This window comes from Poecilia latipinna, unplaced genomic scaffold, assembly GCF_001443285.1.
Source record: "Poecilia latipinna isolate Pla-1442-1.1 unplaced genomic scaffold, P_latipinna-1.0 Scaffold162, whole genome shotgun sequence".
Lineage (NCBI taxonomy): Eukaryota > Metazoa > Chordata > Actinopteri > Cyprinodontiformes > Poeciliidae > Poecilia > Poecilia latipinna.
The window spans coordinates 45,854-61,668 of NW_015112778.1; the positions used below are offsets into that span (position 1 = coordinate 45,854).

Sequence of the window (15,815 nt, forward strand, 5' to 3'; positions counted from 1 at the left end):
AAGAGACAAATTGTCTAAATGTTGTTTAAGTTCATTAATCTTTAACTGAGAGTTTTAACTTAATGCTGCAATTTAAACCAAATAATTATTTCACAATATGCAAGAAAAGAAACTGTCCTCACCTAGTTAAAGAGACACATTTCTCTACTATTTTACTCACAATATAGAGTTAAAATAAATACTTATTTTACTTTAGAATAATTTAAATTCTTGTTTCAAATTGCATGAACAAAATTTCTGATCTGATGATGAATTTTATTAAACATCACAATAAATTCTGCTAGAAACATTTAGTGTGAACAGAACAATATCCTCAATAATTATAATAAAGATTTGCCTTAATACAGGAGTCAGATCACTTCCATCTCAGGATACATTCTGGGAAATAGTTCTCACTCCTGTGTTTTTGTTATTTACATTTTTTAAAGTGCTAACATAAAAACTAGTTTATTCAACTCTTGTAGTTTTTACAAAATAAATAAAAAGTTAGCACAACTTACTACTGTAAGTTTATCTTTCACAAACTCATTTTTAGGTTCAAAAGTAAAACTCACTACATTTATTTGACTTAAAGCGTAGAAGACAGCAGACAAAACTAAATGCAGCTCAAATGTTTTACAGTGTAGAAGAAAATACTCTGACTTCCTCTGGTAATTGATAGATTTTCCTCAAATGAGTGCATGAATTGTTTGTTCTGCAGGTGTAAACGCTGGACAGATGGATATTCTGCTCAGTCAAGTGACTAAACTAGAATTAGATCCACATGTTTCAGTTTTTGAAACAATGCCCATCACATGACCTGACATTTCAGATTTGAACTCTCAGAATGTTCCCAGGCCTTTGGGAAAAGAATCAGATCCACAGCCTTTTTTTACGGGAATCTTGCTGGAGTATTTGCGTGGAAAGTTTAATGTTGTTTTCCTCTTCCAGTTCAGCAAATCCAACATGTTTAATTTTTTAATGGTAGGTAGGACAGAAATAGCTTTGTTTCAGCTTGATTACCCAACAGCTTACTGACATTAGTGCACAAATGGTTGACATGGAGACCTGGTGATGCCAAAATGCATCTATGTGCAACAGTTTTCTAGAGGGGTGCCAATATGTATTTTAATGTCTGTATTTGACATTATATTAATCAAGAACTTTAGCATTTGTTTCATCCAAAAAACCTGACTGAGAATTGTTTTATCTCTGCAGCAGCAATGCAGAAGTACTGTCAACAAACTCACCAGCTACTGAGGGAATAAAAAGGTAAAATCATAAATATACCAAACTCCTCACACAATAAAATGTAGCTCAGCTAAAAAATAAAAATCTGTTTTCCCTGCAGGCCTGAGCTTCTAATAGAGAGGAGCGTCTCCAGGGAGCTTTCTGCAGAGAAACGGGCAAATAAACCTGAGCGGAGAATCGATGTTCCTCCAGAAACAACAAATAAGTTTCTTTCCAAGAGACGATCAGTTGCTCTGATGGAGAGTTTTGAAGAAGAGGATAGCAAAACAGACTATGTCAGTCCGAGAGAGCACAGCTCGACTTCCAGGGTGAGTCTCTGATCCTTTAATGATAAGTATTTGGTAAAACTGATCACATTATCAATCATTTAATATTTAAAAATCATATAATCAGATGGACAAAAAGAGGAAATTTTGGTATTTTAAGGACGAAAATGACAATAATTAATGTAAGTAACAAAAACCAGACACACAAAAACCAGGTGTGTGTCTGGTGAATTTTTGGTTAAAACATGTTTGTTCTTCATTCAGTGGGTAGAAAATTAAAATTACTCAAGTATAGCATAGAAAAAAATACTCCTAAAAGTAAATTTTTCCAAAAACGTTACTCAAGTAAATGCAACTCAGTAAATGTAACTAGTTACTACCCAACTCTGCTTGAATGCTGATTCTGTTCTGCTTTTCTCAGGAGAAAAGACCTTTAATCCTGAAGGTGCCGCACCGGGGCAACTTCAGCTCTGTGAGCGACATCATGAAGAAGCTGAAGCAGGGAACGCCGGCGATGCTGAGGAAAGGAATGAACTCCACCATGTCGGACCGGACCCAGTCCATGATGGACCTGAGCGAGAACAATCACAGCGACAGGGAGGCACCAGTGCCTCGCTTCCTGGGCAACGTGAGAGATTTATCTGCAGATACTCCCCATGTTTACTGCAGCTGATGGAGAGAACAGAACAGAACAATGAAGTCGAAAGCCATAAAGTTACAATAATAACAATAATACATGTCATTAAAATAATCATTTTAAAGTGTTACAATACAGCAAAACATTTAAAATGACTCATAACAAAAATGGACATTGCCTGGTGATATTTCTCATCTATTTTTTTATTATTTTATTGTATAGCTTTTTAATGTTCCAGACATTCTGAATAGCGATGTCTTCGTTGTCTTCATGCTGATTTTCAACATCTCTATATCTAGATGCAAAAACATCACCTGCAATCTGGTTCGGGTTCACTAAACCTCATTTGTTCTGCATACTAATGAAGGCAAACATGCTAAATTGCATGTTTGCTCTGAAATCCTGGTTTGCACATGAAATCAAGTTTGCCCCAATTTTTATACCCACAAGCCTTTTAAAGATCAGGCCCTAAACTTCAGGTGGTGCTGCTTTAAAAAGTGGAAATATTGAAGCAGAGCAGCAAGATTGAAGCATGAAAATGATCCAAAGTACTTCTGAAGAGAAAACTGAAGAAGTACCTCAAAAAAAAAAAGAGAGAAGGGGTTGGCTGACTTTATTTCAGCAGAACTTTGTGTTGATGAGACGAAAGTAAAAATGACACGTCGTTTACCAGCATCATATAGCTGGGAATGTTTGTTTAGAAATGAGAGAAGCATTGCTAAAGATAATAAAACAATGTATGAGGAAGAATCATTTTAAAATACATTCTTTATCTGCTTTTATTTGTGGTATTATAACATTTGCATTTCAAAAAATATTTAAGCCTTTCCCAATAATCAACGTTACACAATCAAACCTTTCTTATAATTGCTGACCGGCTTTTTTTCATGTTTCTACTGGTATTTACTTATTTATCTTTAGTGATGAGCTTTGAGGTTGGAAGGCCTCTTTACCATAACACTAATATTTAAAGCCCTCTACAGTTTCCTTTGAGTGCACAAACATGTGAACTAACAGATTTATCACCTTGAGGAGTAACTAATATTTCTTTTCTTTTTCTGTTTGCTCGTTTTCCAGCTCAACTCGGATCAAATGACACCTGCATTAGCGCTGATGCAGAGGAGGAACGATGGAGTGAAAAACGCTCTAAATCGACCTCCAGCAAACTTTATGCCCACTGAGCGACCGCGCAGCTCCACCTTAAACTCCACCTTTAGCCCCGGCTTTTACCTGAGAAAGCTGAAGTCAGACAAAGAAAAACCCGCAGTATGACGAAGGACAGGCAGAGACTTTACAGTGTTATTAATGGTGACACACAGAAGGCCTCATTGTGCAAAATAAACACCCAGACGCTTTATTTGCTTGAATGTTACTAAAAATAAATTAAATATTAATGCTGCTCAGGACAGTGTGTAGTTTTATTTTTGTTATTTGACAAAATCTGATGTATTTATTTTATTGTATTTAACATTTTTTCCCTACAACTAAGTGATTTTAATGTGTCTTACAGGGATTTCATGTGATAGATCAACAAATTATTGTATCGTTGTGAAGTGGAAAATAAATAAGAGATGAGTCTAGTGTTTTCAATTTGCAATACATGAACATTTGGGATTTGAACATGACAAATATGCAAATATGCTGAATTAAATACACTATATTGCCTCATCTGGCTTCACACTGAGGTGGGAATGAGTTACAGTCTTGATCCATTCCTCATATGAAGAAGTTAACAGGAGAACCTGCTAACTTCTATGAGAATGTGCATAAGGGATCTCCATGTTGAGATTTTTCACTGTACCTCCAAAAGAATACATTTATAAGGTCAGACACTAATGTTGGACAAAAAGGTCTGGCTCACAGTTTTATTCTTAAATCTTCCCAAAGTTTTCAGGTGGAGGACAAACCATAAACCCTTCCAAACCAAACTTTACACTTCACACAGTGCAGTCAGAAACGTATGCTCGCATTAAACTGAGGAGTAATTAGTAGGGAAAACATTTCCTAACTGGACTTACTGCACAGGTGGAAACCTATACTAGAAATTCATGAGATTCTGAAGTTGTACCATTCTTCCACAGACATTTACAAAAGCAGTCTGTATGACGAGATATAGGATTTCATAGACCGGATGGTTAAAACATCTGAATTTGAAAATTTGAAGGGATGAGTATTTGAAATGGATAAGAAAACAAATCAGATTTAAATCTGCAGGCAAAAATATATACTAAAAAATATATATACTACCTCTGTTAAAGGCCCATGCAGATCAACCACATCCCACAAGAACTACAGGTTTGGAAATGTTCAGATTTTTTCCAACTGGCACAAATCTTTGAGGACAAAACTTTAAATGTTCTTTAAGGGCAGTCGAAGGACCATTTGTTTATAAAGTCTTCATAATTTATTTTATTTGTTGTTTCTATTGTTCTATTTCTACGTAGAAAACACAGATTGTTGATTTATTGGAGGAATTTTTAGCGGTAATCTCAGGCCAGGCCAGCAGGTGGCGGTGTTTTCTGATGCAAACCGAAGAATAAGACAACACGGAAACACATGGTAGCCAGCGTTGGGGATCAAACCTTTGGAGCTCTACTGGATGTTTGAGCCTATTTTCTTTTAATCCCAGAAATATTATCTCTGTTTGACAGAAAAACACACCGGCTTGTTTTTTTATTTTTATTTTTATTTAAGTTCAGCCCGGATCGCTGACATCATGGTTCGAGTATTACGGTGAGTTTTTCTAAAGTTGTCTCAGTCTTTCTGCGTTTCAGAAGAGGTTTTAGTTTAGTTTTTTTTTTTTTTGTTTGTTTTGTGACCAGACAAGCAATAAAGTCTGACTACTGGGAGGAAACTGGCCGAAATCGAGCAGAAGAGCTGTGGTTTGTGACTGCAGGAGGTCTGAGCTTTAGCATCTTTGTGTTTTTGCTGTGCAGAGCCAAAAAACAGAAGAGGCCCAAAAATGTGGAGCAGTTTGATGAAGATGATCCCAAAGCCTACGGAAACATGCCAGTTCCTGACAAGGTAGGCGATGCATCGTTAATGATCAATTTTGAGGTGCAAAATTCTGAATATCTATCTTATTTATTTACAGTGGTGGACAGAGTATCTAAAAATTGTGCTCAAGTAGAAGTAGCTCTGCTTCAACATATTTATACTCAAGTAAAAGTAAAAAGTAGCCATCCAAGAAGTTGCTCATGTAAGAGTAAAAATGTATTTGGTAAAACTGTATAACTGTTTAAAAAGTACATAATCAGATGGACCAAAATATGAAATTAATTGGAAATGTTGGCATTATAAGGACGTAAATGACAATAATTATATGTAACAAAAAATAACTAAATTAGGCAAAAGAAAATTTTTCCAAATTAGTTTATTTCAATAGAAAACTTTTGAAACTTTAATAAAACTGCAGGTGTGTGTCTGTGGTGAATTGTTAAGTTAAAACATGTGCTTGTTTTTCATTCAGTGGGTAGAAAATTCAGAAATTTTACTCAAGAGTAGAGATATTTTATAATAAAATACTCAAGTAAAAGTAAAAAGTACAGCATAGTAAAAATCTTCCTAAAAGTAATTTTTTTCAAATGTTACTCAAGTTAATGTAATTGAGTAAATGTAACTACTGGCTACCCAACTGTGTTTATTAATCTCCACACTGCAACTGGAAGACATTTTAAATTTCCAAAATAAAACACAATAACCAAAAACGATAAATAAATAGGAAATAAAAACGAGACAAACCGAAACATGAATAAAAAGGATTATGAAGTCTATCAAGAAATATTAATCATCAGAATCAAAATGATGGAGCTCATTTAAATTTCTTCTGCGATCAACTGATTAATTACTTAATTCAACAGCCTCACTGACCAAAGATTTTCTCTCAAGTGATTAAATTCTTGACGGCAGCAGAGGAAAATCTTTGTCACCATTTTCTTCTGCTTTATTTTACAGAGGTCATCAGAGTTTTATAAGGACAAGATCGATGAGTTTCATGATGAGAAGATCGCTGTAAGCTCACTCTGGTGCTTCTACCTGTTGGTGAATCATGTTGGAGCTTTTTTTTTCTTACCGCATCTTTTGTCGCGCTGCAGAAACTTCTCGCTCATGGAGTTCAGATGGAGAGTGACGTGGAGGAGCTAGACGATGAGGTTTTGATTTATGAGTTTGTTCTGGTTTTTAGTTTTGATGATAAATGCACCCCAAACTAAAAGTTGCCTGAATGTCCCAGGAGGAGGTGATGGCTCTGGACGAGTCGGAGTCAGAGGAAGAGGAGCAAGAGGAGGCAGAGGAGGAGGGGACGGATATGGAGAGTGATCTGGAGGAGAAAAAGGAAGAAGGTAAAGATTTAAGGAAGGTGTTTTAAGTTGGATTTTCTTTTATTTATCGTTCTTTCTAAGCTGTTTTTACTATCCTCAGATCTTCCCAGTGAGATGGCGTGGGGCACCAAGAAGAAAATGTTCTACAACACGGATTATGTCGTCACTAGTAAATTTTGTTATTTCCAGTGACATTAATGGGCCGATTTGTGACGTTTCGGTGCAGATTTAGGATTTTTGGTCGTGTTATTGTAGAGGGGAGACCACAGGAAGAGTTGGACGCTGAGGAACAGGAGGAGGAGGAAGAAGCAAAAAATATCCAGAAACGTTTAGCCGAAAATCTGAGTGAGGAGGATTACGATTTAAACTTTCTCCAGGTAAAAATGACCCCCCACCCCTCATAAACAGTCGATCCCATTCTGAATGAGGTTTCTTACTGAGATTTTATCCTCAAAGGAGTTTGCAGTGGAGGAGAAGGATGAAGACAAACCTGTGGAGAAACAGGAGAAAATTGTGAAAGATTTGAAGCAGATGTCTCTGAAGGAAAAGATGAAACTTTTAAAGAAAGAATCACCGGAGCTGCTGGAGCTCATCCAGGACTTCAAGGCAAAGGTACGACTTATAACCCCTTACCTGAAACCTCATGACCCTTCTATCCCCCTACGTCATCTCGTGTGTTTGACATCTTTGTGTTTGCAGCTCACTGAACTGAAGGATGAGCTGGAGCCGATGATGCAGATGGTCAAAAACGGGAAGATCCCTGCAGGACAGGTCAGAACCAGAATCACCAGAACCTGTTTTACAACTTGTTGAAGTAAAAAGTTTAGATCCAGTGAGATCAGGGCTTCCCAAACTTTTCTATGCCACCTCCACCTAACAGCGTTCGCTTCTGGGCCAGGACTCGCTTCACAAACTCATGATGCTGCAAAATATTTAAAGAAACATCAACTTTTAGATTTTTTTTCTCACACTTTTATTCCCTATTCAGTAATTATTATATTTATTTCACATAAATTCTGTCTCATATCTTCTGATTTTAGTGAACCAGAAGTTCGTCCTCCACAGCAGAACTGCTGCACGGTTCCTTCGCTCTTTGTCTCGACAGAAGCTCTTAAATTGTTCACTGCTGTTCTTGTTTCAGGAGCAAAACAGCCTGATAAATCTGACCGTGAAAAGTAGATTAGGTTTTATGCTAAAAAAAATTAAATATTGATAAATTATTTATTTATTTATTTATTTTTTCTTAATCTTTCCTCAACCTTTCTGAGCTTCCCCTTGGTGAAGAGAGAAACACAGAGTCGGATCACTTTTTCAGTGAATATTGCTCTGGAATCCAACAAAACACACCAATTCTCTTCACCTGATGTCTGTAGTGGGGCTTTGCTGGGAGAGATGTATTCCCGCACAATGTGTTTTAAGTTTGTTGTCGATTAAAAGCTCAGTTTGTGTGAAACTGATGAGTTTTTACTTGTTTTCCCAAAGTGGGCGGACTACCTGGAGACAAAACAGCAGCTTTACCTCAAGTGAGTCCTGATTAGATTGTCTCCACGTGTTGAGAGGAAACGCTCTGTGGTTAACGCGCTTTTTCTGCTGCAGCTACTGCACCAACATCAGCTTCTACTTGGTGCTGAAAGCAAAACGGATCCCTGCACACAACCACCCTGTGATCGAACGGCTGCTCACCTACAGAAACGTAAGTCCACCTGCTGACGGTGACGCATCAGGCAGCAAACGTCACATTTTGTCAAATGCCATCATCCAGAAAACATGCATAACATATATTTATTGATCAATATTGACTCCACTTACTACCAATCAAAAGCAACTCCAAACAGGTGTGCTGTTTGGAGCTGAACTCAGTGTTTTGCAGTTTTCTAGAAGTTTGTTCCAGATTTGTGGTGCATAGAAGCTGAATGCTGGTTCTACATGCTTGGTTCTGGTTCTGGTGAAGCAGAGCAGAGCAGAACCAGAAGACCTGAGTGGTTAATCCATTGATAACAAACACAATGTCAGAAAAATGTCCGAGCTTTGGGTGTAAAAGCGTTTGAGTAAACATTAAATTCTGGAGGGTTTTCTTTCAGCCTACTTCATGTTGTCGAACAGGTTCTATTCAAGTGTTTTATTTACTTATTATTATTATTGCAGCTCATCAATGAACTGAGTGCAGTAGATGCTCATCTGGCTCCAGAGTTTCGCAAACTTCTAGCTGAAGATGAGAAAGATGATGAAAGCTCAAAGAGAAAAACAGAGGGCAAGAAGACCAAAGTACCAAAACAAAAAGTAAGTCATATTTCTGCTTTTTCAGATTAATCGGTTATGAAAACTGTCGCTGATGTTAAAAGTCAGCATGTGGTTAGATGCAGGACTCTGGAGAAACTCCACCTGAGAACAGCGACTCGGACTCGGACTTGGACGAAGAGGCAGCTCTGCGTTTCTACAAAGAAGTGGAGGAACGGGTGAAACTGAAGAGGAAGAGCAAAAACCCAGAAGCGTGAGTGTGGTGTGAACCTTCAGTCTGCTGGTTATTATGAGACGGAAATGTAAGAAAACTTACATTTGATGCAGGCTGGAGGAAAATGATGATGATGAGGGGGATGAAGAGCTGGATCAAGATGCCAAAAGAGGAATCACTTATCAGGTACTGAAGCATTTCTATACATCAGATGAAAAGTTCAGTAGTTATTCCCACATCTCACCTCAAACATCTGGATGATGAGAAGCAGAAAAGAAGAATATATCTGTACATTTCACATTTAGACGCTTACCTCAGTCTCTTCTTAAAAACATGGAAATCTTAAAAACTTCCAACAATTTTGCTTAGTGTCTCATAATCTAGTCCAGATTTAATACATTTGAAATAAAGTTAATCCAGAGGCTGAATAAAAGCACAGAGGTAGTAATTTAATGTAGTGCAGTGTTTGTGAACATAAAACTTCTCTCTAAATGTTTTGTATTTGGATGTACAATAAATTATTAAAACTAGTGGATAAATCTAGAAACTTGAGTCTGGAAAAGTTTAATTTACCCCCAACTAGATGATCCTTGAACAGGCTCATGGATATTATGACAAATTTTTAATTACGTTCACTTCTTCTTGCTCCTTTTCAAAAAGAAAAGTAAACTAGTTAGTTTGTTCTTGGTTATGGATGCACATGTTTTCTCAGTTGATTAGTTTTCTTGTTTTTAAAAACGTGTTTGAAATAAATAAATCAGATCAGTCCCTAGAACATGTTCAGGTTCTGGAGTTTCTTTAGACCGGACACTTCTTTATTTCACAACTTTCCCACTTTTTTTTTAGGCACCACATATTGTCACTGTAAAATCCACTCAGAAAAAAAGGAACAAAAATCCAAAGAACATATTAGAAATCCTGTTAAAAACTCTAATATTGTTTTATGGTAGAAATCAGTTTCTTTTGATATAAAACTTGAGAAACCTTAACTAAAACTGCAGGTGTGTGTCTGGTGAAATTTTGGTTAAAACCTGTTTGTTCTTCATTCAGAGACGTTAATTATAGTGGATAAAGAATCCAGAAATTTTACTCCAAGAAAGATTAGAAAAAAATTACTTGAGTAAAAAGTACAGCACAGTAAAAATACTTCTAATAGTACATATTTTAAAAAAAATCTACTAAAGAAAATGTAACCATTTACTCCCCACCTCTGCTTAGAAACTTATATTTTAGATAAACATTTTTTTAAATCTTCTGGCTCTTGCGTCTCACTAATAAATGATTCAAAGTGAAACAGCAACGTTTTTTAATGCTGCGGTTTTATTTGCAAATCGTCTCAAGCGTCAGTGACAACACAGCAGATCAAATATCTCTCATGCATCATCATGTTTCTACCCCAATCCCAGTTCAGTTCTCAGTGTTTTCTGCTCTGGTGCCTCCACAGATGGCCAAGAACAAGGGGCTGACGCCCAAGAGGAAGAAGATCGACCGGAACCCCAGAGTCAAGCACAGAGAAAAGTTCAGACGGGCCAAAATCCGCAGGAGGGGACAGGTTTGTATCGCATGCGGCGCTGAAGGAATCATGTCAGACTGTCATCCGTACGGTTTTTCTAACCTGCGTTTGTTCTCACCAGGTGCAAAGTGTCCGTAAGGAGGAGACGCGGTACGGAGGCGAAGCGTCTGGGATTCGGGCCGGTGTCAAAAAGAGCACCAAGCTCAAGTAGCCAGCAGCGAGTCCAGAGAGTTGAGTTGTTATTGGTCAATAATCCTGAAATCACACGTTTTTCTGATGACATTAATAAACACTCAAACAACCTTAACGATAATCAGCTTGATTTGTTCGTATTCGTAGAGGAAACTCTTCACGAATTAAACCCGAACGGCAGACTGGGTCAGGGTCATTTCCGTCCCGCGCCTTGCTGAGTTATAAACCTATTGTGCGCCGTCGTCAGGTTGCTCACTATCCGCTCCTCGATCTCCACGCCCTTCTCCACGTCGCCCTCGGTGACGACCAGCTCATCCCGGGACTCCGGGGTCACGACCACCACGTAACCGCGCCGCGAGTCCAGCACATTGGCCACCACCGCCTGGTGCCTGTAGGTGTCCAGAGCGCGCCGGGCCCTGTCCAGCAGGATGGTCGGGTCCGTCTCCAGCTTGAAGGATGTGACGAACGCCTGAGGCGCCCAGTCCTTAACGAGCGGCGACAGGATCTTAGGAACCATCTTCATGCTGAGCTGATGGAGAAACAAAAAAGATTGTATAAATAACGACATGCGATGGGTTTAGACTCTAGTCCTACTGGCTAAATATTACAACCCACACTGCAGCATGTCCAGAGACATAACTTCTTTAATTTATTTATTTTATTTCACGTACCTGAAGAGGTCCGTTAGAAGACTGGATTTTGTGTTCAGGCATCTCGGACGCCGGGATGTAGAAGTCAGAGACGGCTGCAGCCAGGTAGAACATGGCCTTTGACCCTGATTGAAGATGAAACATTTGTAAACAAGGTTTAAGCACATGCAAACAGAATCGATAGCTTTAAGCTGTAAAATGCAAGGCTCTTAAAGATGTGGAGAAAGGCTCATGAAATCATTATTTGCAGCATCGTAGTTTTACATTGAAAAATGTAGAAAAATCCAACCTTTAATTTGAACACTTTTTAATTTGGAAAATCTCAATAAGGACATATTTTGTAAACTCCTTAGTATTTCAATAATAAAGAGAATAAAACCTATTTTATTTATTAAGATTTTTAATTCTTAAAAAATTGAAATTTCATCTTTTGCGTAAAAATGTACTACGACAAAGGATTATTTCTCTTTATAAAAGGTATAACTAGTAGTATGCCATTTAAGCCAGACAGCAGAGTTTACCCAGAAAACAGCTGATCCTGGTCGTTAAGGTAATCCACCAATGGCCTTCCATGTTTTTGTGTTTAATCTTAGAAATTGACAGGAAATTCGAAAATATGACTCAGTATTTATGTTATTGGAAGACATTATTGACAATACTTGGACAGCAACTGTAGCCATAAAAGGCAAACCCAGTAAAATACAATTAAAATAATTAATCCTAAATAATCCTACATTTTGTGGATTTTTTTTTTTTTTTTGCTGGTTGTGATCTGTTATTTTTCTAAAGGAATGCAGTACAAACAAAGAAAACTATGATTAGATGAAAAAGACCATAATTGTTGTGACTGTGTAAAATAATCTGTGAACATTTTCCCTCCACATATTGCTGCCTGAATAAATGTACCACTCTGGACCAAAAACAACCAATCAGAGCCAGGAGGAGGGTCTTAACGCTGTCAATCAACATTATGTAATCGCTGCTAAATGTGCTAACGCGAGAGAAACAACCCACTGTTACAGGAAAACTGTTTATCTGCTGTCATCACTGATGGCGGGGAGAAGCTTGAGCAGCACTACATGAGATTGTGATTGGCAGCACTAAGACCCGCCTCCTCGCTCTGATTGGTTGTTTCTAGGTAGAACTGGGAGAAGGTAGAGGAGCTCAGATTTTTCAGATAACTTACCGTCACGACATAGTGACAGTTTCAACAAATATGTACAAGAATTTTTTTTTTTTATAAAATTCTGCAGCTTTAAGGTGCAAGATGGTGCAACTAATTATTTAGTACCTATAGAGCTGAGCGCCTGTGCCGCTGCTTTCAGTAAATGCAGATACTCCGAAAGAGTGTTGAACTCGATGGGTAGAAGAAGTCCTCCGTCTTTCACTTCGTTGTACCTCTTCAGCACTCTGGCGATGTTTGGAAGCACCAGCTGGTCGACCAGCACCTCCCCCGCTCCCTCACCGTCTCCCGCCCTGAGCTGCAGGGCGTCCAGCATGTTGATGGTGGAGAACAGGCGTGTGTAGGGGTAGAGAGAGCGGTGCCTGTGCAGGAAAATGACGGCGTAGCCCGACTCGATGAAGTATTCCGCCGAGGAGGCTCCTCGCCTGCCGCTGCTGAAGTTATCCAGGAAGCGGACGGTGCGCGACTCCAGGGGGACTTTGGTGCCGCCTGACGTGATGAGGACCACTCTGCGGCCCGCTTTGGCGTGACGGGCGGCGAAAGCAGCCATCTTCTCCTTGACCTCCTCGACGTGGGAGGGAACGGCAAATTCTTCAGCCAGCTTTCCGTCAATGGACGATATTCTGGGTTCGGCCATTATCTGATAAGAGAGAAGAGGCATCAAGAGAGAAGTTTGGCTGCTTGTGTCTGATTAGTGCTTTTTATTATGGATTTGACCTGGGACAACAGAATGAAACATAAATAGGCCGGCACAACATTATGAAGTTGTGATGTTATAGCTAAATATGAGGTGTGATCTAATTATAATTTCAGTCTTAGAATTCTGACTTTTTTAAAAAAAAAAATCATTAAATTTTAATCTCAGAATTCCAATTGATTTTTTTTAACAAATGTGGGGGGGGGGTTTGCTAAAAATTTGGACTTTAATTTTATAATTTACTTTTTTATTCTCCTAATTCTTTTTTCGTTCTGACTTTCTTCAGAACTGACTTTTTATTTATTTTATAATTTAACTTTTTTTGTCATAATTCTGATTTTTGTTTCCTTAAATTTCTTATTTTAATCTCAGCATTCAAATTATTTTTCTCCAGAATTGACTTTTATTTTTTGAAACTTGAATTTTTTGTATTCTGACTTTAATTTTAGAATTTACTTTTTTTCCCCCCTCAGAATTCTTATTTTTCCTTTCTCAACATTCATTGATTCAGACCAAAAATTACAATAAGGTCTGGCATCTTTGAATCCATGCACACATTACTGTCCGAGCCCTGTCTACAATGCTACGATTTTGTTTAAAATCAAAATCATTGCAGCAAATAAGTCAGGAATCTTTGAAGAAACACACATTTAAACCACAAATATAAAAACAATTGCACGTTTCATCTGTAAACCAGAACTTAAAGACGGACGACGCAAAATATGGAGCTCAGAGGGTCACACGGTCAAAGTTAGATTAATATACCGATGAGTGGAGAAGCGAATTCTCTCGCAGCTAAAATCAAATATTAACTGTTTTTGCCCGTCTTAACTGGTAAACTCTTTAGATTGGACTGTCAACAACGAGACGCCAGAAATTACTACATTTTCCTCTGATTTGTACGTAACTGCGACACAATGAAACAACTACACCAAAGTAGAAATGAAGTATGTCATGCACACCGATGAAGATGTTTCTCCTGTCACTTCAGGGATGTTTTCGTTCCTCCTCCACAACTTGATTTTACTTCCTGAAATCAACTCAGCTTTGAGACTCTACGGTTTCTAAAAATACAAAGCGGGGCCGTCAGCGCCCCGCAGTGGCTGGAAACGGTACTGCCACTGCATGTTTCATCTTAACTGTCAACATTAGCCGAAGTAAGTAGGCAGAAATTAAACTCAAATAAAAGTAGCACTGCTTTAATTTGTTTTAACTCAAGTATATGACAATATTAGTAATATAAAAAATATTATTTTAATAATCTTTTAACAATTGTTTACTTAAAAGCCCTGCTAGTCTAGGTCTAGAATTTGCAATGCTGGTGCATTGCAAATTAGTCATGGCTATAAATGTTAATGTACAAACATGTTAATTGTTCCTATCATATAATTAAATAAATAAAATAATATTAAAATAAAAGTAGAAAAATATTCAGTAAAAACTCTATCAAAGTACTGAGAAATAATTTGATTATATCTTATTTAATTTGTGAAAATGGCCAGGAGTCAAATCCAGGACTTATGAGGCAATCAGGCAGACAAACAAAATATACCTGCTTAAACAGTCAGCAAGGTTTGATATTTAGACCAGAAAAAGCCTGTAGCTGTCACTGGAAAATTCAACTGCGCATAAATAACATCAGCTCAGACATAAAATAGAAAAACTGTTTAATTTTCCATCATTCCACAACATTACTTCAAGTCTTTCCAGGTATCAACCATTGTGGAGTCTCACCTGACACCATCTTTAATTTCTCAGGAAAAGGTATCAGAAAATGATGGTCTAACATTAAGATTTTTGATTATTATTATTTTAAATTCACATGTATTAACACGGTTACGGCACTTATATTCTTTCTATATTTCCCTTTTTACTGAACATGAATCACCAAAAAACATCACAAAAAGATACATGAGGGACAGGCTGTGCTCAAGATAATATATTTAGTTCAACTGAATTAGTTAAATAGTTTTTATTCATAGTTATGAAAGTAGTGAGCAAAATCAACAGTTAACCCACTCAAACGTCAGATCAGTATGAGAATAATTTAAACTGTAGAGGATGGAGAAATGTTCTCCCTCTTCTTAAAACGTTCCTCTTTATAAAAGCTCCTTATGAGGATCCTTTCACACAACTCACATTGTCCCTTCTTGGAAAACCTCTTGTAACAATGTTGAATACAATTATACACAAGCAACAAAAAAACAAAAAAAAATAAATTCATGGTTTTCTATTAAAACCTCACAATGCAGCATTTTCTGCTGGGCCTGTGTGCAGGTGTGCCATGCTGTGTTCGTCTGTGTTTTACAACAGAATCGTTGATAAACTGCATTTTATTTTGTTTTTCTTATTTGTTTTATAAATTGCATAAAGACCTTCTCTCACTTTCCACACACACCAAGAGTTTTTAAGGTGTGATATAAACTGTAAATGCAGTTTGAAGTAATTTTGATGCAAAAGCCAAAAGGAAATATCACATAAATTTACTGTCATAAAGCCCTCATAAAACAATATTATTAAGAGCTTGAGCTTTGCTCTTAATAATATTATCATGAGTTATTTATGTTAATTAAATAATACTAACTTTATTATGGAAGTTATTAAATATTAATATGTGCTATTCACTATTGACCAACAAGTGGCGCTGTTGTACAGTAAAATAGCCAATTTTAGAAG

The 15,815-nt window shown here is 37.4% G+C and overlaps 3 protein-coding genes across 6 annotated transcripts in view; 2 read left to right on the plus strand and 1 right to left on the minus strand.

Annotated features, from left to right (window-relative positions):
* Positions 1 to 3,539, plus strand: part of fam83e (family with sequence similarity 83 member E) — a 14,827-nt gene extending 11,288 nt beyond the window's left edge. The window contains exons 7-10 of the mRNA XM_015029771.1: positions 1,198 to 1,251; positions 1,331 to 1,538; positions 1,918 to 2,124; positions 3,211 to 3,539. Of these exons, the coding sequence (XP_014885257.1) occupies positions 1,198 to 1,251; positions 1,331 to 1,538; positions 1,918 to 2,124; positions 3,211 to 3,405 (664 nt within the window). The 3' untranslated portion in view covers positions 3,406 to 3,539. The remainder of the gene's footprint in view (positions 1 to 1,197; positions 1,252 to 1,330; positions 1,539 to 1,917; positions 2,125 to 3,210) is intronic.
* A 1,113-nt stretch (positions 3,540 to 4,652) lies between these two features.
* On the plus strand, positions 4,653 to 10,721 carry utp3 (UTP3 small subunit processome component). 3 transcript variants are annotated; one of them, XM_015029777.1, is made up of 16 exons: positions 4,850 to 4,866; positions 5,070 to 5,157; positions 6,088 to 6,144; positions 6,228 to 6,284; positions 6,365 to 6,473; positions 6,553 to 6,621; positions 6,708 to 6,829; positions 6,909 to 7,064; positions 7,152 to 7,223; positions 7,935 to 7,975; positions 8,049 to 8,145; positions 8,598 to 8,732; positions 8,810 to 8,943; positions 9,018 to 9,090; positions 10,349 to 10,456; positions 10,539 to 10,628. In XM_015029777.1, exons 1-16 carry the CDS (start codon positions 4,850 to 4,852, stop codon positions 10,626 to 10,628), a joined length of 1,425 nt encoding a protein of 474 aa, XP_014885263.1. The 3 variants fall into 3 exon arrangements, with proteins under 3 accessions (XP_014885262.1, XP_014885263.1, XP_014885261.1); XM_015029776.1 differs by having other exon boundaries at positions 4,653 to 4,866; positions 8,816 to 8,943; positions 10,349 to 10,721; XM_015029775.1 differs by having other exon boundaries at positions 10,349 to 10,555.
* Positions 10,517 to 14,210, minus strand: ppcs (phosphopantothenoylcysteine synthetase). Of its 2 annotated transcripts, XM_015029779.1 has the most exons (4): positions 14,102 to 14,210; positions 12,551 to 13,082; positions 11,281 to 11,384; positions 10,517 to 11,138 (listed from the first exon to the last, which is right to left on the minus strand). In XM_015029779.1, the coding sequence occupies exons 2-4, from the start codon at positions 13,077 to 13,079 to the stop codon at positions 10,803 to 10,805; spliced, it is 969 nt and encodes a 322-aa protein (XP_014885265.1). In that variant the 5' UTR covers positions 13,080 to 13,082; positions 14,102 to 14,210; the 3' UTR covers positions 10,517 to 10,802. The 2 variants fall into 2 exon arrangements, with proteins under 2 accessions (XP_014885265.1, XP_014885264.1); XM_015029778.1 differs by lacking the exon at positions 14,102 to 14,210 and having other exon boundaries at positions 12,551 to 13,312.
* Between the last annotated feature and the right edge of the window lie 1,605 nt (positions 14,211 to 15,815).

Coding starts and splice junctions, on each gene's coding strand:
- utp3 (XM_015029775.1), top strand. Junction 6,622..6,707: donor CACGGATTATGTCGTCACTA/GTAAATTTTGTT, acceptor GTGTTATTGTAG/AGGGGAGACCACAGGAAGAG. Junction 7,224..7,934: donor GGAAGATCCCTGCAGGACAG/GTCAGAACCAGA, acceptor GTTTTCCCAAAG/TGGGCGGACTACCTGGAGAC.
- ppcs (XM_015029778.1), bottom strand. CDS start 13,103: ATGCCTCTTCTCTCTTATCAGATAATGGCCGAACCCAGAATATCGTCC. Junction 11,385..12,550: donor ACAGGCGCTCAGCTCTATAG/GTACTAAATAAT, acceptor ATCTTCAATCAG/GGTCAAAGGCCATGTTCTAC. Junction 11,139..11,280: donor CTTCTAACGGACCTCTTCAG/GTACGTGAAATA, acceptor TTTCTCCATCAG/CTCAGCATGAAGATGGTTCC.